The sequence below is a fragment of the Corvus moneduloides genome, chromosome 2, assembly GCF_009650955.1.
Source record: "Corvus moneduloides isolate bCorMon1 chromosome 2, bCorMon1.pri, whole genome shotgun sequence".
NCBI classification, from domain to species: domain Eukaryota; kingdom Metazoa; phylum Chordata; class Aves; order Passeriformes; family Corvidae; genus Corvus; species Corvus moneduloides.
Genome location: NC_045477.1, coordinates 61,852,245 through 61,877,996, shown reverse-complemented (window position 1 = coordinate 61,877,996; position 25,752 = coordinate 61,852,245). Strand labels below are relative to the sequence as shown.

At 35.3% G+C, this 25,752-nt stretch overlaps 1 protein-coding gene across 4 annotated transcripts in view; it reads left to right on the top strand.

Moving 5' to 3' along the window:
• DIAPH3 (diaphanous related formin 3) overlaps positions 1-25,752 on the top strand; it is a 209,999-nt gene that overhangs the window by 33,024 nt on the left and 151,223 nt on the right. For all 4 annotated transcript variants that reach the window (XM_032099871.1, XM_032099870.1, XM_032099869.1 and 1 more), the window contains 12 exons: positions 1,694-1,768; positions 1,849-1,918; positions 2,301-2,437; positions 2,905-3,010; positions 12,373-12,483; positions 12,899-13,017; positions 13,750-13,866; positions 15,094-15,212; positions 15,335-15,399; positions 16,005-16,109; positions 18,394-18,729; positions 19,708-19,822. In XM_032099871.1, coding sequence (XP_031955762.1) covers positions 1,694-1,768; positions 1,849-1,918; positions 2,301-2,437; positions 2,905-3,010; positions 12,373-12,483; positions 12,899-13,017; positions 13,750-13,866; positions 15,094-15,212; positions 15,335-15,399; positions 16,005-16,109; positions 18,394-18,729; positions 19,708-19,822 — 1,475 coding nt within the window. The remainder of the gene's footprint in view (positions 1-1,693; positions 1,769-1,848; positions 1,919-2,300; positions 2,438-2,904; positions 3,011-12,372; positions 12,484-12,898; positions 13,018-13,749; positions 13,867-15,093; positions 15,213-15,334; positions 15,400-16,004; positions 16,110-18,393; positions 18,730-19,707; positions 19,823-25,752) is intronic.

Here is a 25,752-nt window from a genome sequence, read left to right as displayed (position 1 = left end):
ACATACGTGTTCTGAAACAGTCTTCTGGTGTATTTAGTGATGCTGAAAAAGTAATGTTTGCATAGGCCTCACTAGACTTAAAGAGAGCATTTTAAAATAGCCTTATTAAAACCCGTAAGTTCTTATGTACGGTTTATATGTAAAAGCAAAAGTGGAACAGCAACACACTGTTTTTCATACTAAATGTTTGTGGAGTAAACATTTTGAAAACATATTTCTAACATGTAGCAACAGTTGATGTTTGTTGGATGCAGATATTGATGACCTTGATTTTCCTGCCAGTAGCCAGATCTTTGAGTAAGAACTTGCTTTGACACAAAAATGCTGACCTCTGGTCCAGCTGCTATAAATCTACGATTATTTAGACTTCAGCTTTGTGTGATATGGACAATGAGAAATAATGGATGAAACTTTGGGATTTTATTTTGTGCATATATATTAAGAAAGGATGAAGGTATTAATATTGAATTTAACCTGTCATTGTGTATTTTGTGGGCTGTGATATTTTTGACAATATATAATTTAGGGTTGGGTTTTTTTCTGATTTTTCAGTTCCTGTACTTTAATCAACTTAACTGTTAAATCTTGTTGACATTTCAGTTTCTAATTCAAGAAGTGGTTCTACAACGTTGTTTTCAATTAGTTTTTATTGCAAAATATATTGTTAGTTCACAGAGAAGATCTGAATCAAATGACGCTGAGTAGTTTGATCCCTGGTACTTAGAAACAGGTGTTGAAATCTATGGCTTACTGCAAAAAGCTGTGTTTATTTCCCATCACTATAAAAAGAAAGCCTCAAAAAGGACAGTCTTGGTGACTAATCTTCAGGTAAATAATTTAGGTGTTTTGACCTCACAGTTGCCAGCACAGTTCATCAAAAGTGGTCAAGTGATCTAGCTGTACATAGCGTTACAGGTAACTAGTTATCTGCAACTATTTCTTCTCCTTTTGTATAATAGTTGCAAGAGATTGAATTTCATTAAGAGGACATTTTTAATACATTGAAAACAGAGGCACTGATAACTTAGTGTTTTGTCAGAATGACAAAAAAGTGTGTGTTTTCTTTGGGTAGTGTAAGTAGATTTTGTTCTCTTATAGAAGCAGAGGTAAGGGCAGTAAGAATACATCACTATTTTAGTTAATCATCCCCAGCTGTTGGATGTACAGCAAAGTGGCTGCTCATAATTCTGCTAATACAAAATGTTCAAAGAAATGAATCTTGTAGGATTATCTTTAGGACAGATATGGCCAGATCTGCCAAAAATAGTTGCCAGTTATTTGCCTAATCTGTTTCAGAATAAAATACCCATCCAAGAAAGAGAAAATCTATTTTCATAATATATTTACTTTTAGAAGAAAAAAAATGAAGTATCCAGTTTTCTATTACTATAATTATAAGTGCTGCTGCCGGTGTTCCTTTACTTGTATTTGATATCAAGGGGTTTTGAGCAATACTAAACAGGACCGTGAAGCAGCTGTCTCATGTAGAAACAACTGGCCAAGGGTTTAACCTTACCAGAAGATGCCTTTGGTAGTAGCGGAAATTTAAAATTTTTGTTGTGTTCTCTTGGAGATATTTTGGGTTTAAAACCATCCAGTTATGTCTGCTTTTATTTTTGGTGACAATTTTCTTTCACTGTGATTAGTCTTCTAAATGTCAATTTTTTTAAATGTCTTTTTTCTTTCTCTCTAGCTGGGTTGAAAACTTTGGCCGAGAAGGTCTGGGACTGCTGTTGGACGTTTTGGAACGATTGGTTGAGACAAAAAAGTAAGGCTTTAATATAAAAATGTTAGCTTTTCTTAATATTTAAAGAGCATTTATTTACACTAAATTTTTGATTTATTCAGTCAGGACAGAGTTGTGAAGAGGAGTCAGCATAAAGTTATACAATGTTTGAGAGCCTTCATGAATAATAAGGTATGGGATTTTATTTAATCGTGGTATCTAAATTACTACAGTTTGATTAGATAAGATACATGATAGGTATAAGTCTGTGCAATTTGGTGAAGTGGTGGGTTGGTCAGTTGTGGTTTGAAGTTCTTTCTCTCTGCCAGAAGTCTGCCACTTCCTCTCTGCAGAAATATTCCAAGAAAATAATGTGAAATTTTGATGCTGATATATGCCCTTCTTACAGAATAAGTGACCTATTTGGAACTTCTCTCTCATTTAATTTTTTTAATTAAGTATTTCACAGACTTAAATGTCATTTGAAATACTTACTTGAGGGAACCATCATTGTCATTTCTAGATATTTGATAGTCATTTGGATTCTCTCCCTTACAAATGTTCTTCTGTTTAGTATGGGTTGGAAAGAATTTTGGGAGAAGACAGGAGCCTCTTGTTGCTGACCAAAGCAATTGATCCCAAGCAAAGTAACATGATGACGGATATAGTTAAACTCCTATCTGCAATGTGCATTGTTGGAGAGGAAAACATGTAAGTACTGGATTCAAGCAAGAAATAGTAAGGTAACTTTACAGTATCCCAAATTATAGTTATATCTGAATGAAATGATAAAATTTTCAATTTAAGTTTGAAAGTAGTATCTGTATTGTCAGTTTTCAGAATACCTTTGTGATTTTTTAATTAAAAATATAAATAAACTCATTGATATGTGGTCATATTAATGAATTTTCTTTTTGACGTGTGGATGTACTGATTAGATGGAAATAGTTGTGCAGCAATTCTTTTGCTTAATATTTATTAGCATAATTCTCTTAACCCTTGTAATCCAGTAAGTCATTCTTTGGTTACAAGAATATGTAAAGGAAACAGGTATTGCTTACAAGAAATTGTTTACAAGAAATTAAGGCAGGTGAATAATTTGGCAACATGGCTTTTCAGATAGCAAATGAACAAATTTAAATATCTCTGCTGAGTGAAATGATTCTCTTTTCTCACAGCCTTGAAAAAATTTTGGAAGCTGTAACAGCAGCAGCAGAGGAAAGGAATGTTGATAGATTCTCTCCTATTGTAGAAGGTCTTCAGGATAACTCAGTCCAGCTGCAAGTACGTACTTTTTTTTTTATTTTAACAAACCACTGCAACAAGTAAAAATAAAATTGCGTATTTTTCTGGACTGAACAAGTCATTACAATAAAAAGGAGTAGGGATACTGTTTCAAATTGGGGTCAAATCTTGGAATGTTGTTTATAATTTTGTCTTTTAAAATGTGCCATGGGAAGATTCAGTCCTGGAAACACAGGGGTGTTGCAGGTTAATTTGTTGATTTCTATTCACTCAGATCTTACCTTTGCAAGTTAAAAGACAGTATAAATTTAAAATGAAAGATAAATCATATGTTTGGGTGCAAGAAGATCATCTCACTTCTGGCAATATTTATTGAAACTGAAGATTAATAATAGAAGATTAATAAAAAAGCAAGCTTTTAGGCAACTGTGTTTTATAAGTAATGTATTAAATCATTGGGAGGTCTATCTCTCATGCTCAGTTTATGATATAATAAAATTGCACTCAAAGTCTGAGGAAGGAAAAGTCACCTTATTTTCAATTTTCTTCAGTTGGATGTAGAGTTTACTGCAGGAAGGCACAAAGTATTACACTGCATTTGAATGATCATTATAAATCGTTGGTCTGAGAGTGTGGATGTGAACTCATTGATATTCATGTAATCTAGCTGAACTGGAAGCTGTTCATGATTATAACTCTTTGTGACTATTACAAAAATAGTAGAAGATTAATCTAAAGATTGAAAGAAATGTTTGTGTTACTCAGCTTTTATATTAAATAAAAGTTCATGTCTGACAATAGAAGTTGCTGTTTGTTTCATCTGTCTCACAGAAAAGCTAACCATAAAGGAATATTTGGAGGTGGAGAATTGTTTGTAGTTTGGTTTTGCCAGTACCAATGGAATTCTCTTGTGAAAAATTGTCCCTTCTTCGTTACCCCTTCTCTCATCTAATCATAGACCAGTATGGGTTGGGTAAAAGACCATGTGCTTCCAACCCGGCTACCAGGTTGCTCAAGGCCTAGTCCAACTTCACCTTGAACACTTCCAGGGGTGGGACATCCACAATTTCCCTGGGCTATCCATACATTTTATGGAATTTCAAAAAATTTCTGAGATACCAAATTTTCTCTGGGATATTAAAAAAAAATTATAAAATATTTTGATTTAGAAGGGAGAAATGCTGTAGCTCACGAAAATTCTTTTCTAGTTCCAGGATGTTGTATCTAAGTCTGTAGAACGTATAAGGGTTTGAGGACTACCAGCTTGAAATTAGGAGGATGTTGTTTTGAGTGTTAGGCCTTCAGATGTGATGCTGAATTTTCAGGGCTTGTGTATATTTGCATCTGTGTAGATTTAATAAAGAAAAAATCTGTAGCTTCCTTTTCTTTATAGTTGAAAATGCATGTGAAACTCCCCTAAAAGCAGCCCATTAGTTTATTTGAAGCATCAGGCAAATTAAGTTAGTCCTTTGTACCTCTCCTTTACCCATGATGGGTACCCACTTTCTCAAGGGGTGCTCAGCTCCATTAGCAAGATACCACTGGTGAGGTAGCCAAATCAGTCAGATTTAGTTTCAGGTAACTTCAGATGAGTTACCTGTGCAGTAGCAACTTTTTTTTTTCTGGGACTGCTCTTCAGATACTAAAAAAGTTTGTTCCTACCAGTTATGCCTTCTCTCAATTGGGCTATACGTCCATCTGGTATTTTGTTATACTCTGATATAGAAGATAGAAGCATTGTTAAAAATGAGAATTTGTGTAAATGTTACAGTTGCAATACTTCTGCTAAAATACTTCTGCTAAATATGTTCATTTAGCTTTGCTGAGAGTGTTAGCCTGAAGTTCCTGCAAATAGGTAATGTTTTGCTGTTTCATTTGCTGTATCTTGTGTAGACATGGAAACTCATGAAAAGTTCTTTTTTGGGTTTTTTTTTTTTAGTTAAACTTTCATTAGAGTATGTTCCTTCTGCTAAAAGGCTTTTTGATATTTACTTTTTCAGACTTCATAAATGCTTGCTAGATTTCTTTTTTTTAAGACCAGAAAAATCAAGGTTCCTCATGTGAATCAGCTGTAAACTTTTCTAACAATGACATTGACCTGGTGGTTAATTTGACAGTGTTTTAATGAGACAGAAGTTTACAGTTGTCAGTTACTTGGCATACTTGCCTTGATTGTCTGCTTGATGTATGTATGCTTGCTTTGTGGCAATTCAATTTGACACTAACAACTGACCTTTTCAATTTTGGATTGACTTAACATTTCTGTTACTAGAAGACTGAATACATAAAAGGCCTCAGTAGGGCAATTTTTGTATTTGTAGTGAAGGCCATGTCTATTTTTTGTATTTGTTGAAAGCAAAAGATATTCTCCCTTTATCTTTCATAAAATCCAAAATTATGGAAAGCAGACTTAACTAATTTCATGATTCAAGACAAGATTAGTGATCTTATTCTGAGAATATAACTACAGCCTGGAGTAATATAGAGTTTCTGGTTTTGTAAAGTAAATGTAGTTTAACATCTTAAGTCTAAAATGAATACAAGGCAATCTGGTACCTTGTATATTTATGATGACAACTGAAAAGTCTAATACTTTGCTTGTTCAAGTCATGGAGGCAGGAAATACAGCTTTTTGGGCACAACCCATTTTGATATGTAAGAAAGTGATGAAAACAACAACTTGTTTGTTGCCTACTTCTCATTCTTCTAGTAGAATCGAACGAGTGCTTGTGCTCTCTAATCATCGTCTTTCACCACTGCTTCTCAAGCAGGTGGTTTAACTAAGGAAGAGTGCTATTCTTCCATGCAGATCTAGTTGCAGATGCCAGCTCCTTCTAATTTTGCAGTTAGGACTGAGAAGAGGTACGATGGTGAAGCAAAGGTGCAATTTTTCCTTTCCTGGTTAAGTTCCTGAAAAATGAACACTGCTTATCCCTGTGGAAATGTGCAGGTTCGTGGGTATCCTAGGAGAAACATTTTTGTGACAAAGTAAAAGATCTTAGGTATTCATCAGTAGCCTTATCCTCCCAGTATTTTCAGTTGTCAGGGAATACCATTTAATCTTTCTTTTTCATTTAGTAATATGAGGATGTGAGATTGCTGTGACATTTTGGTTTGCTGAATAACTTGATGATTCTTGGTTGCTCTGTGCTAATGAGGTCCTTTCCATAACTGCTTATGTAATAGGGTCAATCAGAACAAAGCTTACCTTACCTAAATGTCAAGACTGAATGAACTAATTTCAAATTATTGTCATCTTGTGTGATTTAAGTATTTTATACTAACTGCTAGGTACTGAATTAGTTTCACTTGGAGCATGTTTTAAATGTTTGTGATCCACTATCAGATTCTTGCTGTTGCCTTTATCATTAGTCCTTTAAAAAGTTTTTAAACTTAGAAAAAAGATTTTGTGATCCAATTTACTCAAATCTAGATGTGTAAGCAATGCCTTGCTTAGACTTGTGTTTCCTTCCTCTTGTATAAATTTTTTTCATTCTCCTTTTTGTAGACTTGTGTTTGGGACTTTCACTGTTACTTTGTATTCCTACACAAATAAATAGTTTGCTAATATTATCCAATGAATCTTTGTCTTGTTTGTTCCGGGAAGGCTAAAGTATGTTCTTGTTATGAACTGCAATTGAATTCCCACTTGATTAAATTTGATTAGAAGTACTTTGAATAGCAGTACTTCTTACTGATGAATTTCTTGCTTTTCATTGTCATATCTGGCTCTGTTGCATTTGAATAGCGCATGTGCACATGCACTGTGTTGATTTGGCAAATTAAAAGAAAATAACCTTTTTTTTGGAAACAATTACATCTGTAGATATCCTTTCATTGAAATTGCCCTGCCTATCTCAAAGATAAATCCTGATCAAGAGCAAACTAGAGTTTTTCATAGTAGTACGTTTTCAATCTCTGACTGACTCTTCACTGATAGTTTAAATAATCTGCAATAAATGCTGTTTCCTTGCTTAACAGTCCATTCACATAGAGTTTTGCAGGAAAACATACTGTGTTTTAAACTGCTGATAACAATGACAAAGGTTCCAATTTATATATAATCAAACAACGTGGAGTTTGACTTATTTTGAAATGTAAATGTAACCTTGTAGTGTACTGTACTTTAGTACTGACTGTATGGTAGTGTTGTCCAGTGAAGTCTACAGTCATTGAAATGCCTCACTGATGTAACAGGAGAACAGATGTTGGTGGCAGCTGTCAATGCACTGAATTACTGGTTTTGAATGGCACACTAATTGAATCCAGAAAATGCAATTGAGTGAAAGATTTACTACCCCAGAGAGATGAATTGGAGATGGCATAACTTGTTTCAACTAAATCAGATCAAAATTAGGGGAAGTAAAAATTTTCATCTTGGCTGCTGAAGGGGAAGACAAATACTCATAAAGTGGACCCATACCAAAACAAATACAAAAAGCTTTACGAATAAAGCCCATACTTAGAAAATAAGACAATATATTCTGTAAGGTTTAGTTGCACTAAATTTAACTGGTTTGGTTGCCTGCGTTTTCTACCACTTGTTGCATCCAAATTCTTCTGTTGTGACATTGTAACATGCAGTTTGTAGGCCTAAAGAATACACCTGGTATTCAAAACCAAGGTTTTAATTTTACTCTAAGTGAAGTCTTAGTGGTCTAATAAAATTGCTCTTGGTAGTGCTAGCTCCTCTCCACTCCCATTCCATGCCTATTCCTTTCTATGCTGCATTTTATTTATGGTCATATTCTATCCACTAGTTACAGAAATGTACGTAATGGTAAACTTTATGCCAGAGACTTGTACAAGGCTAAGAAAGATGTACAGCTAGTGGGGTGATAGTGATTCTGTTACTAGACAAATCTTGCTGCAACTGAATAAGGCAAAGCTGAGCTCCAGACAGGCAAGCCAAGTCTCGATAAAGCCTGAAAGGTCTGGAACCATCTGGTATTAGCTTCATACAAAACTTGTAGCCTGTTAATAGCAAAAATAAGTGGGCTGCAAGGCCACGTGTCCTGAACAAGATTGTACAGGACTACAGACAAATATTCAATATGAGGAGCTTTTTCTGTGTCCAAAAGTACTTGGTTGTGCAGCAGTACCTCTTTTCTCTGTTGGGTGCTGTTGAGACAATTCCTGGAAGATTTTATTCAGTCTACTTTTGGGAAGTGGACAGGGCACCTTAGGTGGTTTCAAAATTTTTGTTATTGTTGTGTCGGTGTTTAGATTTAAGAGAATTATATTATTTGTATTTATCTTTTGGTAGTTGTAGTTTCCTTTTCTGGGGTTAACACCCTTCCTTGTAACCTAGTGTAGAGTGATGCTTTGGCAGTCACATATTAGAGTAACTCTTAGGAAGAAGTACTTGAGCAGAAACAAGCTTCAAGAGTAATACAGAGGTTTCGTTTGAATTTGAAGAAAATAATTGGTAAGTTAACAAAGTCCTATTTTCCCTTAAGTTTCTAAAATACTGTAGACATACATACAGAAGTAAATTGTATAAAATGAAGGAAATAACACATTTCAGGGAGGAGAAGTATCCTAAGAATTGTTCTGACAGGCACTACAAAGATGAAGAATCCACTGTGACAGTTAAAGGCTCAACTTGTTATCAATTTAGCAGTTTTATAAGAAGAGAAGAATAACCAAGGGTTGTTTCTTATTTATAACTTTTAAGAAGCCTGAAATTGGAAAGATCTTTTTCAAGGAAACATACTTTATTTAAGGCAATGTAATGGTATTGTTAGCTATATTCCTACTTAACTGAGTTCTTTTAAAACCGAGTGCTACTAATGTAATGCCAATACTTTTCTGAAAGAAACACCATAGGTATATTCGTCTTTGATACATGAGGTTATTTATTTTTACTCATCAGGTGATGATCTAATCGCGCTCACTGTAAAGAATATGGAGGAAGGACTGGAACAGGCTTTCATTGCTTTGCCGTGTCTGTTAAACACTTTCTTAAAGAAGAATACAAAGGCAGACTTACACTGAGACAGGGGGAAGCTGTAAGAAACACTTAACAGACTTTAATACAACCACATAATTTTTGAGCCATAAAAACTTTTTAAAAACAAATTTAATATTATTTAATACTGGTAGAACTTTTGATTTAATCTACTTAGTATGCTGTGTTCTACATTTTTCTAAATTGTTTTGACATTTTGCAAACTGGTTTAAATTTTTGAAGTCCAGACTTAGGCTGGAGCATTCTTGCCTGCTCCTTGGGCCTTGCAAACACCTTTTATTGATTCATGAAATAGGACTTTGCTTTATAAAGTCATTTATATATACTGTCCATTTATTCATGTTACATTTTTTATATTACTCATTTTGTTCTCAACTATACAAAATACATTTGTACTGTAGAAAAAGTCAAGCTTGCTGATCTGTAGTTGTCCAGATCTTCCAGAAAATGGCCTTTTAATTGTCAATATAATTTCTGCCATCTTCATTTTCTTCAGTGTCAAGATACATTTCAGTATAAACTTGGATGTAATAGCAAGTAAAGTTATTTTGTCCTCAATTTTTTAAAAAACTTTGAATGTTTGGAGAATCAATGTTCTTTTGTTACTTCTCATGTTAGCTTGGTTCTCTGAGTTCTTCTCCCACCCTTGAGCTGTTTCATCTCTGTTCTACTTTGTGATCTCCTTTCACACACCAGTAGAACACTTGACAAAGTGTTGCTGTTTGTGTTGCTTTGTTTTCTTTGGGCACTCCTTTCCACCATGGTCTTTAACTGACCCTACAGATTCTGTTGTTGTGTTCCCTCTTTTGTTACCTTTGAGGAGTTAGATCTGTTAATCATAGATGCTTTTTGCAAATAGTCTATCAAAGTTGTTATCTCGCTCTCTGTTTCTGTTAATACGTTTTCACATTTGATCAGTTAGTTTTGATTCCCCCTCCCCCTCCACTTGTGTTGTTTTATTTTGTTTAGATGATGTAACTTGATCATTGTCTGGAGTAAGTTACAGAAGTCTATCTTAACACTTACGCAGTTGATTTAAATAATCACTTGGAATCCTGTGTGCAGTTTCGGGCACCACAATACAAGAAGGACATCAGACTGTTAGAGTGTGTCCAAAGGGGGGCAACGAGGATGGTGAAGGCTCTTTAGAGGAAGCCATATGAGGAGCAACTGAGGTCACTTGGTCTGTTCAGCCTGGAGAAGAGGAGATTGACAGGAAACCTCATTGCAGTTACAGCTTCCTCGTGAGGGGAAGAGGAGGGGCAGACACTCTTCTCTGTGGTGACCAGTGATGGGACCCGAGGGAATGGCCTGAAGCTGTGTCAGGGGATATTTAAGTTAGATATTAGGACTGGGTATCAATTTTTCACTCAGAGGGTGGTTGGGCACTGGAGCGGCTCCCCAGGGAAGTGGTCACAGCACCAAGCCTGTCTGAGTTCAAGAAGCATTTGGACAATGCTCTCAGGCACAAGGTGGGATTTTTGGGACTTCCCTGTGCAGGGCTGGGAGTTGGACTTGATGATCCTTTTGAATCCCTTCCCACTAAGGACATTCTATGATTTTATGAATTTAATTTACTGTGCTTTTCCTTATTTATGTCAATAAAAAATGATAGTTTTCTATTTTATTCTTATGCAAATCTAGATATTTGCATGTACTGAATTTCATAGAAGTTCTGAGGGAATAGAAATTAATTTCAGCTCTTCCTTCAAGTAAGAAAAAGGAGCAAAGCTTGTTCCTTCCTTCTATTACTGTTTTAAAGTTATTGTTGATGCAAGGTATGTAGTATGACAGAGTAATATAAGAATAGATGCCGTTGTGGCAGCTTTTATCCAGGACAGGTGTTGGATGGATTAGTACAGTGGTTCCAACCATAGCGTCCTCCCTTGAGCATTCTTGTCCTTTCAGACATCCCCAGAAGCTGAAAAGATGGTCCCAACTCCTAGCGCAGAGTTGGGGGCCCTTGAGGTTCTCTTTTCAAGTGACTCCAAGTACATAATTTATGGGATTGACTGGAGAATGCCTCATGCTTAATTGGATCATTGTAACGTTTCGTCCCTAACAACCTTTGTGAGCTCACAGTCTGATTGACTTGATTTTCTTGGCAGGTTCACAGGTCTCACATTAACAGATTGTTTACATTTATTACACCTCTGTTCTTAAAACAAAGCTGTTCTCTTCTAGAGTGTTAGCTACTAAGTTCATCTACATAGACTAACACTGTAGTCAAACAGGTCTAAATTATGCTAGTTGTCATTCACCTCCATAACAGTTCAGCTGAAATAATATATAAAGCTCCTTTCATGCTTACATTCTTCACAGTAGGATAAAGGTAGGATAATGGTTGTGGTCTGTGCTGTCTTTTAATCTTAGCATGTTCCTTCTGGAAGCCTAATGAGTGCTGTTGTTTCTCACAGTCTGTATCAAAGTAGCTTGTACATCTAGTTGTTCTTGTGACCATATGTAAATTCAGTAGTTGGAATTATACTTACTTAGAAGATGACCGGGATAGCATCTTTCCAGTATCGCCTTTTGCCTATGGCATAATGTATCATCATTTTTTAGACTATAAAAGGCTTTACAGCAAAGTATTTGAACCAGATTGCTTTAATTGTTTACATAGTATTTATGTTCCAAATACAACTCTAATTGTCTGTTGCTTTTAAAAAGCCTGTAAAATGCTGGAATTAATTGAATAACGTATTTCTTGTACATTGAAACAAGACATGCAAACAATAAAGAGGGTAAAAAAAGGAAATAATGGCTGTTTGCATCCTTATTAGAGATAAACAGTAAGTTGCCAACATTCTAAAGGCTCATGAATCTGGACAGTGAATTCCTGCTGTTCCTGGCTATGGGTTTTCAAGATGAGTCTTTTGATTTTTTAGAAGAGGATCTACTCACTAGTTGGCCAGTTACTTTCTTTTGAGCTGGAGGAGTCATTCCCATGAAGTATTCTATAATGCTCAGTATGTTTAAAGAGTGACTATTTCAAAAAGAAGTGGAACAAAACCCATTCTGTTCTTTAGACTCAGTTTAATTTAATCAGCATTTTAAAAAAAATATGTTTCACTGTACACAGACATTATTATGTCACTAACTTCTTATATATATGTATAGATTTTTTTTTAATGTTGATAATTATGTTTTATCTGCTACAGTTCATTGGCTAAAGGAACTTGCTATTTGTATAAAATGAAAAAATTCAAGAGAGTGAGAAAATATTTAATTTTTATGAAAATTTGTGAGCTAGGGTGATATTTATAGCTCATGTGGATGATCAGGAATTTAAGTAGCTTAGTTACAAGATTACAGTAGTTTTATATTTAGAAATGATGTAATGTCTAATTACTAGTTTGTTGTATCTTTTTGATTGTGATGCATATTGAAATCTAAGAAATAAAATAGTTTATTATTTACTCTATTACAGGTAGCTTGCATGCAGCTCATCAATGCTCTTGTTACATCTCCTGATGACTTGGATTTTAGGCTTCACATCAGAAATGAATTTATGCGCAGCGGATTGAAAGAGATATTGCCAGTAAGCATCTCGTCATCTCTCTTTGCATTACTATTTAAATTTTTTAATTATTTGAGCTTGAGGGGGGAATGGGAGAGAACAAGTTCTAATAAATTATTCTCAAAGGCATTTTATTAAGTTTGGGAGAGACCAGTCAGATACGAGAATCAGCCTTAAAATAAAAATGAAAATGTGAAATGTGCTCTCTGAACTTTATTCTGATTCCTCAGCATTTTATGACTTTGCTTAAGAACATGTGACAGATTGTTAAGCCAGCCTGAAGTCATGTTTACCTTTTCATTTTTTAACTTAACTCATGTGCTCTTGTAATTTTAAACTTTTAACTAACATAGACTTATGGAATTTATTAAAAAGATAAGGTTTATTTCCATATGGAAATGCTAATTTTGCAAGCCTTTCTACTGTTTCTTTGCAGCAACTACAATGTATAAAGAATGAAGCACTAGATATTCAGCTGAAAGTGTTCAATGAGCATAAAGAAGAAGACATGATTGAATTCTCTCATCGTTTAGAAGATATTAGATCTGAACTAGAATATCCTTTTGAAGGCCAATATGATCTTTGCTTGTATCAGAAGTAGTGTGGCTGGCAGGAGCAGGACGCCGATCGTTCCCCTGTACTGGGCACTGGCGAGGCTGCACTTTGAATTCCGTGCTCAGTTTTGGGCCTCTCACCCACAAGAAAGATACGGAGGGGCTGGAGTGTGTCCAGAGAAAGGTCTGGAGCACAAGTCCTATGAGGAGCAGCTGAGAGAGCTGGGGTTATTTATTCTGGAGAAGGATGCTCGGGGGGGCCTTGTTACTCTCAGTGACTGCCTGAAAGGAGGTTATAGTGAGGTAGGGATCAGTCACTTCTCCTAAGTAACAAGTGACTGAATGAGAGGAAAGGGCCTCAAGGTGCGCTGTGCAAGGTTTAGATTGGATAATAGGAGAAATTTCTTAGAGAAAGTGTTGTCAAGCCCTGGAACAGGCTGCCCCGGGAAGTGGTGCAGTCCCCATCCCTGGAGATAGTTAAAAGATGTATAGATGTGGCATGTAGTGGCATGGCTGAATGGTGGACTTGGCAGTGCATGGCTAATAGTTGGACTTGATCATTTTGAAGATCTATTCCAACATAAACGTTTCCATAATATCAGCGGGACAAATATGAACAAAATAAAGCATATAATGGATATTTTTCTGCTGCAGTTTCTGTTTAAAGAAGTTATCAGTCAACATTCGACTGAGATATTTTGTTCTTTGTTATTATTCTCCTTAACACTTTTACTGAAGTAAATGATGTTTACAACATGGTGTGGAATACAGTTAAGGACACTAGTGCTGAAGGATATTTTCTTTCTATTCTTCAACATCTTTTGCTGATAAGAAATGATTATTTTATCCGGTATGTTTATTGCTGTGTTAAATGTTAATTATGGATTTTTTTTTTATTATTCAGTCATTAATAGAATATTTCTTCCATAAATTTAATGATAGGTTTTAGTCTTTCTGTGTGGATTGTAGTTTGTGAGCTCATGTTTGAAAGTATCAACTTTGAATCAGTAATGCCATCTATATGTTTTTGTCTCTTCTGCTTAGTGTATGATTGTATTTTATAAATATAGAAAACTGTTCTTTTTAGGATCTGAGCCTCATTGATTGCAAGTATAAGTTGATCAGGAGAGACGTCTTAATCAGTTATAAATCATGGTAGTAGCATTATAAGTTTGTGGTGTATTTGAGTCAAAGGGCAAAACCAAGTGTGCAAAGAAGTCCACTTTTATATAGAAATCTGAACTTATGCTTAATTTAGAGTAACTTTTGGGTTGGAATTGAGTACTTTCAGTATATGTTATAGGATAGTGTAGACATATTTGTGTCTCCTGGAAAGTTCATCAGATAAATTACAGGGAAACAGTTAATAAAACTTTAGGTGTTTGAGGCTGACAAACACTTTCCTTCCAAAAAGGAATCTGCTTGAGTTGTCTTTGAGGAAACACTGGAGGAATGAGGTATGAACTGAACAGGGGCCATCTGTTTTCTGCACAGTGTTCTGCATAACCTTGCTTTTCAGGCAAGGTCTAGCACAGATGTACGTTTAAAGGTTAAGGGTGCTTGCCTGCTTTGGGTACATCTGTGCTAGACCTCTTCCACCTGAAAAGGTTTGAATTCACAGCTTGCATGTTCTGGGCAAGTGACGCAGCTGTCATACCCCCTGGCATTTTAGAACAAGGTGTTCTTCATTCCACATACTGAAGCAGGGCTGCAATGCAGTCATACTTTAAAAAGTCACAAAACTAGTGCAATCAAGCTGAAGGAAGACCCTTCTCTTTACTGAGAGGAAGCAGGAGGTGGTCTTCCCTCCCTGTATTTCCATAGGGGGAGAGATGTAGATTTTATAATATAAGAATTAATTATCTTTAGGTCCACTGTTTTTTCAGGCTTTTTGTAAACTGTTTTTGTGTGATAAACTGCCAGACGTGATTTTCCTTTGAGACTCTAGGGGTTTGCACCTACCTTTCTATGGAAACAAATCAGCCCAAAGCTTTTGATGGTACTTTGTTCATAGACAAAATTTTAAGTATAGGTTGATAAATAAATATGCCATAAAATAGCTCATCTCTGTCTTTAGTCCACAGTATTTCAAATTAATTGAAGAGTGTGTGTCACAGATAGTGTTACATCGAAGTGGAACAGACCCAGATTTCACATATCGTAAGAGATTAGATATCAATTTCAGCCACTTACTAGGTAAGTACTCTGTTTGGAAATGATTACAGCATCATAATTCCTTATATGAAACTGTATATGTAATTAAGAAGAATCTTGTGTTCCCTGCATATGTGTAAGTGTGTTTGTTGATTTTTTTCAAGACATTTGTGTAGATAAAGCAAGATTAGAAGAATGTGAAGAGAGGGCTTCTGAACTTTCCAGAAAAGTAAGTAATGTTTACATCATCTGATCATAAGATGGACACAGGATTACTTAATAGATTAATGAATGGTGTAACTGGATAGTTTTTAACTTCAACTCACAATTAGTTCTGTGTTAAAATGGCAATTTGGGTGTTCCTTGTGGACTAGGAAGCCAAGTGGTGTAAAGTAGTTAACCTTAACTGAGAATCTTTCTACTATTTAAGTTTTAAGTATTTTCTACTATTTAAGTAGAACTCTGCCTAAAACCAACTGAATACTGTATTTCAACAGTTATCAGTTTCCCTAATGAGATGAACAGTGGGAGAATAAAAATTGACTCCTTCATATCTACAGACTGTATTACTGTACATCCATGGCTTTTAAGCTACTCTGTGTAATGCTAACTTAATATACATTAATACTTTATGCCATTTCCTATCATAAAGACCTGTAGTGGTGATGCAGATGGTTCTTCCACCCAGCAGACACATGAAAGTTAGACTAGCAGACATGTCCTTAGTATTGTTGTCATATGAGTTTTAACAAGCACAAAAGGAAAAGTTGGAATTTAAAGAAACTATGCAGAACTGACTGGTACCAACAATTTTCTTTTTTTCTTTTTTCTTAGTTTGAAAAAGATTTTGTAGCTCATCAGGAGACCCAGGCCCTACTGCGAAAAAAAGAGGAGAGAATCAATGAACTTGAAACAGAATTACAAGCTTTTAAATCACAGGTAAAAGACAGTATAAATGAATGTATGAAATAATGTTTTTGAAAGGAACTTCCTTTTGCATCTTCTTTGGATTCTGATAGTACAGTTGAGGGTTTTTTAAAGAATCTTTGTTATCGATTATTATTGAATGTTAGATTCCTTTATTTCTGTTTTATACAAATAATTGTAATGTGACATTAATTAGCTGTAAGTTCCCAGATGATCCTTTTATGCCTGAGCTCTGTTAATTAAACTAGTTTCTTAGGTTTCATTGGGGTTTTGCTTTCAGAGTCATACATTTCCAAAGTAATTAACCACATAGGGTAATAAGTCTTATGCTTTTAGATTAGCATTCATCATTGTGATCTTTATCCCTCCACAAGAAATTGTTCATTATGCAGTTTGCTATACTGAAGCTTTACCATGGATATCCAGCAGTGAAAGAAATAACCTGTGGCTGGATAAGAACATTTCTTGATAATTTTTCAATTTTCAAGCATAAATAGATGTTTTAAAACACGATGGAGAGGAATAGTGCAGATTTTTTGAGAGTAATATTTCAGTTAACTTGTAACTACTTCAGCTTTTAAATCTATGCAAGGAGACTGTGTGACCAAGTGATTTTTCTTGTGTCTTATTTCCTGGAATAAGAAGCACAGTCTAAAAATGGTAAATGGTTAAAGAAAGACAGCATCAGAAAGACATGCTTATAGGGGTTTATTTTAATACTTCTGAGGGATTATTTTTATATTTATTGGCTTCTTTAATTTTCTTAGTGAGGAAAATTAATTTAGCTCTGCTTTGGTCTATTTAGAAATGTCACTCTAATTCATGTTTCTGGTCAAAATTAATTGTTAATGTCAAAGTCAAACATTAAACAAAAGCAATTACAGAAATTGTTGCATTCTAAAAAACCAAATATAGTAAGAGCGGCATATCATTCATTAGGAAAGTATTTTTGTGCGTGTGTCTTGAAAACATAGTAAAATACTTCTTGTAAGTGAAATCTGTTTCTTCCCATTTTACTTTTTCTGTTATTTACTGCATTAAGTATAACTTTTTTTACATGCAGACAGGGAGCATAAAATAGGATTCTGCTCACTAATTTTCATACCGTGAATTATCCCACTGTTGTTAAAGGGATACATTAAAAGTTTTGTAAATGTCAGGTAATTGATTACTGCGATTTGGTACTTTTAAATCTGTCTAAAGAGGAAACTTTGGTTTCCATATGGCATCAGTTGCTACTTAGCATGTTGACTTCTACCTCTAATGACTGTTTTTCCCCTGGTCTCATTCCTTTACTCCCTTCTTGCATTTGGTATGTGTTGATGTATTTTTTTCATTTCTGGAGCCTAATTGTTCAGTGTCTACTTGTCAGTGTAAACAATGCTTATGTTCACAAATTCAAAACATTATCAAGCTGTCGTGCATGCATTTATCTGTATTTATTAATATTCAGCTATTTCCTTTTAGAAATTTTAAATCTTTTGCTTATTGTATTTCCCTGTATTTTCTAAAAACAAATGGGACTGTTTCAGCTCATAGTTAGTTGAAAAGGTAATTAGTGCTAGCACCAGTAGATAAATATTTCTTATTTATTGTTTCGTTGTTTTTGTCAGATACATTCTTATTTTTGTTTGCAGGCATATGATAGAAGTTCTTCAAATAGTAGAAGTAATTTTATTAGACTTGCTGAAGTGCTAATCCTATTTTGATACATTATAGATGTCATTTCTGTATGGAATAAGAAGCTGGTGCGTAAGGAAGCTTTATTTTTTGGAAGGACATTTTTTCATTATTGCTTCATGTTTTCAATTCTGTAGAATGAGAATGCTCCTATATTGGAAGATAGCTGTTTTTCAGCAGAATTATTTATCTCCTCAGATTCTGCTGTTATGTACTTGGAAAGTTTCTCTGTAACCTGTAGGATAAGAACAAGAGAGACTAGGATGTTACTTTTTTTTTTAATTTCAGCTAAACCGTGATAGTCTAGATAAGATCTCATCAAGATACCTATCATATCCTTCTTAGCTCATGATCAGTGAAATATGACAAGTGGGAAACACCATTTCAGTTTGTCATTTTTGGTGTGCACCCCCCAGGTCTGAATGTCCACTTCAAATATTGACACTTCCAATCGTGAAATCAAAAGCACATTGGGCTCATTATCATTCTTATTTGACTGTTCTTTGACTGTACAAGACATTTCAACTGGTTTTCTGGATTTAATCTATAAACTATGATTGCTATAGCATTTTGTTGATAAAACTGTGAAACTGAGTAAGAATATTTTCCTTATCAGTATGGCTCTGTGCCACCTGGTCTTCTGCCGTCAACTCGAGGAGATGCGTCTGTTGTTCCACTGGAAGGTGCAGGACCACATCAATTCCCACCCCCTCCTCCTCCACCGCTGCCTTCTAATGGAGCAATTCTACCACCACCACCTCCTCCTCCTCCTCCACCACTTCTGAGTGGCTTGGGAACTCCTCTGGGTTTTGGTGGTGCTCCTCCACCACCGCCTCTACCAGGCCTGCCTGGAATACAGTGGTCTCCGCCTTCACGTGCTTTGCCATTTGGAATGAAGCCTAAAAAAGAGTTCAAACCTGAGGTTACCATGAAAAGACTCAACTGGTCTAAGGTAGTGTTGATTAATGACAAATACTTGATGTAAAGTCTGACATTGAATTTGGGGAAAATAGATTGTCAGAAGTAAGACTAGATAAGCAATTGATACATTAGTTAAAATTATGTAAGATATGAATACCTGTCTTTAGTTTTTCATTGTTTTGTGAAAACTGTGTTTCATTGACCCATGAATCATCTGGGCAAGTATCTGTTGACTTTATGTGATGCCTGGAAAAGTCAATTCTGGTCTAGAATAAAACAACCTTGACAGCAGCATGCTTCTTATGCTTTCTGGGACTTGTTATGCCTTGTTTTTTTTCAGACACTTTATGTTGGATCAGTCACTGCATTCTACTTATAGCTATACAGTTTCCAAACAAGTGTCTTGCATCTATCTAGCCTGGGCTAGAAAGAAGAAGTGCAGGTCTTTCCATTTGTCCATAGTATAAATGTACTGACATAAATTTAATGGCCGGCAAAATACAGACTCAGTTTGGAGTTTGGTTGGTTTTGGTGTTGGTTTTTTTTCCTTCTCCATTGTGACAAGATCAAGTATACCAGTCTACTGAGTTTGGAAACTATAACTATTTAGATCAAAATAAGTCAGTAAAGAGATTTTCACAATTAATGAAGTAATCAAAGCTACATTCTGAAAAGTAAGGTACTTAGCATCTAGTTAAACCAGCTGTGTTTAGAGATTATTTGAAGTTTGCCCAAGTTTTAAATCTAGAACAAAACTAATTTGCTCTGTTTAGACCTTGGATAAGAGTGTGTTTTCTGCATTGTTAGAATCTGTTTGTCTGATCTCACTTATTTGAAGGGTTATTATTTTCAATGAGAAATATATTAACAACTCTAAAGATGAGTTGTGTACTGAAAGTTCACATGTTTTACAGAGCTCTTAAATATTTAATGTGCTTTAGACTCTGCAGAGCACAGTTTCTTCATAGTATCATAATTAATAAAATTTTGTTTTGTCTCTTGCTCGTAGATCAGGCCTCAGGAGATGACAGAATCCTGTTTTTGGGTTAAGGCACAAGAGGACAAGTATGAGAATGCTGACATGCTTTGCAAATTGGAAGTTACGTTTTGTTGTCAAAAAAGGGGTAAGTAGTTGATGGATTTGATTTTCAGCTTTTGGACACCTATAAAATTCTTGGGACTTAAATAAATATATGAAAAAGTGCTCTGAACATAACATCAATATTCTTGTTTCTAAGTGGGATGTATGAAGAAAAAGGTCTGAAAATCCTACACTGCTTAAAGCAGTAATATTGAGCTATTTTACATAAGCATGACAAAAACTGTGTGACCTGTAGGAAAACCTCCCAGAAAAAGACCCAAGAAATTCTTCTGGAGAATACAGATATCATTTATCACATTTAAAAAAAAAAAATTATAAAATTTTATCAGAATACCTTCATAAATTACTGAAACCTAATCTGGAGCCCAGAAGATGATGTGTTTACCCTCAGAACTGATATGATAATTGATGTGTGTTGGATCCATGAAGGACGACGGTCTTTCAGTGATTTTTTTTTTTTTTTTGTTACTTCCTGATAAACCTGTAGAAACATTAATCTCCTTTGATATTTTCTTAGCTTTTTGAGCTTTTAAAGCACTGTGAAGGAACAAAATATTTGAAAGTATTCCTGGCTTTAAAACTTTAGTCCCTTCCTTGGAAGTAAGTAGTTTTAGTAGTAGGTTAGGTTCTTCTGTCCCATATATAAAATGCCTGTTACTTCTTCACACATCTTTTCTCTCCCTTCTTTTTTCATATCAGAGATGTAGTACTTTAGAGCAGCCAAAGGGCTGTAGTGTTTAATTTCTTTGCAAATTGAACAGGGGTTATTGTATTTTTACTTTAAAACTTTTATTTTGATATTTTTGTTAATAGAGTGGCATGGCATTCTCAGATTTCTCCTTCTTTTTGGGTATGCTTTGGTGTGTGTTATCCAATTTTTTTTTTCCCATAAGCAAGAACTTTATTCCACTCTTGTCAAAGCATGATTTTTATGCCTTAGCAGTGTTTCTACTGATTTAAGTGTTATAGCTTATTGCTGCAGATACTTAATAATAGTAAGAGTGTTGTACAAAGATAAAAAGGCAAGAACGCCTCACAGACCATAGACATGTTTGCTTGAATCTATTAAAATAAGTCTAGAAGCTAATTATGGTGCCTTTATAATGTTCGGAGAATTCCCAAGAATGTTCCTTGAATTAATAGTTTGGAAGTTTTAAAAGCCACTGGAGGAAATAATTTCCTATGTGTAATTAAACAGTAAAATTTGGGAGACAAGATGATGTTCAGACCAAACATGTTAATGGCTCAGAAGAGGATTGCGAGTCTCCAACAGACAGCAAGAACATTAGAGTTAACAAGATTAACATCCCTCAAAATTTAACTGAATGGACTGAATACATTGTTTTGTCAAAACCCAATAGAAGAGAGTTACTGGATCTACAGTTGGAAAGTCAGTGAAATACACTTTCATACCAAACGTGTGTGTGTCTGTGTAGCAATTTAAAGACTGTGGTCTGCAGGGACAAATTTCTTTCTTTTTTACAGGTGAGGCTTACTGCTTAATCTATTTTATTTTTTAAGTTTTGGAATCTCTCTCATCCCACATGGATGATATGTGTGCCATCATCTTAATTTTTCAAAGGAAGTGGAGACACTAAAGATTTTATTTAGAACAGCAAGTAGGTGTTTAAAGGGCAACATGGAACTAAATTTCATCTTTATTCAAGTGAGTGGTTTACAGAACTTTACATGAATGCTTAAGTATGTTAGTAGGCAGGACCAGATCTCAAGGTCTCTTGTTGACAGCATGAATTCCAGTACAGAGGACAGCAAAGCAACTGCTTTTGTTCTCATGACCATGGACGGAGGGGGTACTTCTTTGTAGCTGAACTTACTGATTATAACAAAACTTACCAAAGCAATTAGAGACATACAGTTTTCTTCACAGTCTTGAGGAGATTTAACACCAGGCTCTCTAAAGTAGAATCAGCAAGCTATTCACTACACTCAAATTGGGAACAGTCCTTGACTATTTCTAAAGCTTTGTCTCTAAAACCAGAAAGATGAGAAATTGAAAACAATTCTGTAGCCAAATGATGGCATGCTGGTTTCCACTCTGCTGGAGGGTCTGCTTATGCACTCTTCTCATTAAAATCTTTGCATAAGAAGAGGTATCTAGTTGAGGAAGCGGGGATCAGAATGTTCAATGATAGTTTGAGTGAATTTTATTCTCATTAGGTAAAATCAAATTGAGGTACTGAAATATTCAGTTGGTGCATTTTGCCATCTAATATGCCAAAAGGGTATCAGTGTTGATCTAGAAAAGGAAGTCTTATGTCTATGTAAATAAGCCACTAAGGAATTTTTGCTAGAAAAAGGAATACAGAACAGTATAGAATAGATTTGAAGATTCAGCAGATATTTGTATAGGAGTTATAAATTATGTTGATTCTGAAGCGGCATTGAAGCAATTGAAAAACAGAAGATGTTATGGAGGTATGAAAGAAGTACTACTGCAAGAATAAAAACGTAAAAGAGGGCCTAGCTTCAGACTGTAGGATACCTTTGTTGTGTGTGTCCAGAGACATTTCAGAGACATGAGCCATGGAAGAAATCCCTGAAGGTCATCTTGTCCAACAACTTTTTGTAAAGGGACCAGTCTAATTCATGTTGCTCAGGACTTCCTCCAGCTTAGTTTGAGGTATTTCTAAAGATGGAGATGTAGGGACCGACAGCCTTTCCCCATGTTTGTCATTGTGGTGAATTTTTTTTTTCCATAATATCTTTTGGAATATCTTTTGTTGCAACCTGTGCCTATTTCCTCTTGCTTGTTGTGCACCTCCAAGAATTCCCTTGTATTTCCAGCCTTCTGTCAGGTCATTTGAGCCAAAAATATGTGTTCCCTTGTCTTTTGTTACCCTTCTCAAGACTGGTAACTCTTTCAACGTTTCTGTCTGCAACTATGTTTCAGCACTCTAATCATCTTGATGATTTTCTGCTGTACTCATTCCAAAATACCTATTTTTTTTTTTGAACTGGGGAAATCCATACAAAATACTCCAGATACTTCTCCCAGACAGTGGGGAAGTACCTCCCTTAGAAGGGGAGTAGAGGGAAATAACCACTTCTGTGACTTGCTTCTGTCAGCAGTCTTGGTACTTTACTGGAGGAAATGTTCTCACTGTGCTGCTTGGTGATGGTGATAATGGAAAGTCCACAGAGTCTATGGGTGATAGAGGGTATTTTTTCTTCTTTTGCATCTTATAAGGCTGGTTTTGTCACTTTTCAACCATTGAATCATTTTGTGAAAGTAACATGTTTTATAAAAATAAAACCTTGAGATGAACACTGAGAGGTATCAAAGCATCAGTTGTTGATGGTATTCTGGTAGCAACTTACTGAAGATGAACTGTGATTTTTTTTTTCATTGATTCCGAATTTACTCAAGGGCATAATGGCAAACCAACTCCTTTGTCATAAAAGCCTGAGCGAGGGGGCTCCATGTGCATCAGAGCATGAGTGCATGCTTTGGGTCATTGTTCCTGTCCATGTCATGGCAATATCCCTGACTGGTACAGTGAACCCTTAACCTGTGAAATGTCACTGGATTGTCATCATGGTTACCCTTGTTGTGGGTTTGTTTTAGTCTTTGGTTTTGGTTGGGAGTTGTTACCTGAGTGGAGTTGGTTTTGTGTACCTGTGACAGCTCCGTGACTACTCACTGGCTAGGGGGGGAAAGAAAAGTAATTGACAAGTTCTGAAAATAAGCTGATGAATGTGAATGTTTTGCATGAGTCATCTTTGGTTATCTGATACATTTTAAAGGCAAAAAGAAGGATGGGTATGAGGGGTAGTTAGAAGAGACATGAAAGAGAAAGAAATAAAAAGAAATATCAAGAGTTTGAGAATTACCAACCAGGGTTATCCTCATGATCTCAGACCAGTGAAGAAAATCTGTGTCAAGCCTTTCTGGCAACAATGGTTTTAAAGGAATCTCTTGCTATAATTTTTGGAAAACATTTAACTAAATATATGGCTTAAAGTTAATTGATATGTGAAATACTGAACAGCAGAGCTGGAGTTTACATGTACTTCTTATTATCTTAGTCCTAAGAGGTAAGATGAACAAACATAAGTGCTCAGTGTTGAATGACAACTGCTTTGTAATGCACTGGAAGCCTGATGGAAGAATAATCACTGGTCTGTGATGCTAACGTGCTGCTAACTTCTCTGGAATTATTAGAAGTACAGGCAGGAAGGTGACACTTTGCATAAAAGATAGCATGAGCTCTAGAATCATGAAAATCTTGTGGGGGGAAAGAAACCTCCTGTGCAAAACCTTGTGAATGGAAATTCCTTCTAATAATATTATATTGTATTATTAGCTCTTGGATCACATGATGTATATGATGAGAAAATGTTAAGATTAGAGAAGCTGAAAATTTTGTGATAATAAAGTGGGAGATTTAACTATATCCAAGATTTGAGTAAACTTTGTATTGTAATACAGAAAAAATGCCAGCAGCTAAAGCTATGGGGTAAAAAAACTGCATGTGACTTGATAGGGAAGTTCAAGATAGTATTGCAAGAAAAGAGTTAGCATTAAAAATGTAAAAGTGTGAAGATATTGGGAAAACTCATTAAATATATCTCGATAAATGTGAACAGGATGTTCTTCACATACTCATTTTGAATCTTGAATTTCTTGCAACGGACCCTTCAGCTAATTTTGAAGTGTGTATTTAATTTTTTGAAAATGAAGTTAGCTAAGGAATTGGTGGGACCACTTGGAGGCAACTTCAAAAGTTCAGCAGGTTCAAAGAACATTAGAAAATTTCAGGGGTATATGGTCCAAAAGAAATAGGAAAGGCTGTATTTGTAGGAAGGAACTTTCTCTTTTGCTAAGTGAGGAGAATGGATTATAAGAAGTGGTAAGGCTGGCATGATGTCTTTTCTAGGAGCATCTCTTATTGCAGTTTTTGTTTTTTTAATCATTGGTGTGAGTGCCAGCTTGCTTGCAGTAGCTTCAGACTACTATGTTCAAGACTTACAATACTGAAATAAAGTGAATTTTAATATGCAAACACTTGGTTTGTGGAGATACTTTGAAGAGTACTGGAGTAGGGAAGGTTATAGCAGTAAGTTGCTGAAGTCTGTGAGTAAGTGTAATTAATGAGAAAAAAAAATGAGACGGTAATGGTTAGGTATAATGTGGGACATGTGTTCAGGATAACAAGAGAGAACCAGCTACATATTGCTTACAGTAATCCTTTGGGTGCTTGAAGTGATTTGCCAAGGTGATTCCAAGACTTAAGACATTGTAGAGTACACAAGAAGGCAACCTCTAACCAAAAAAGAAGTCTTGAAGCATTTTAATCCAAAATGACAATTTGGACATCTCATGTATGCAAAATATAAGAAAGCTAGTAGTTTCATGAAATATGTGCTTTGTATTTAATGTGCCTTATTTATAAATATCCTACCAGTAAGTTGATTTGACTTGATCCAAAGACTCTTATGTTTAAAGTGATGAAGTCCAAATGAGGATTAGAAATTGCACATCAAACATACAAGAAAACATTTGTAAATTCTTCATTATTTTGAGCACTATGCAGATAACTGCAGTTAATGGGAGATGGCATGAAAAAATTAGAAATGTACTTTCTTTTCTAGATATCAAAGGGAGCTGATCTAGTAAACTCAAGAGAGAAAGATTGCATGATCTCTGTTTTTTTTTTTTTTATCAACTAAGACAGATTTTCATTCTAATCTTATTGGAAATGGCAGTGTCTGATCCCATCACACCAGAGCACCTGCCAGACTTGATTATTCAGAAATAAAGCACTTCTGTGGGAGTACTGTCTCTGTTGGCACTTGTCTTGAAAAAGGTCAATATAGTTCTAATTTTTTTTTCTCCCCTGTATACTTTGTAAGAAAAATCAAGATCTAAGATGCTATAGTGCCAATTAAGTCTCAAATATTTTAAACCAGAAAAGAGAGTAAAGGCTAGCC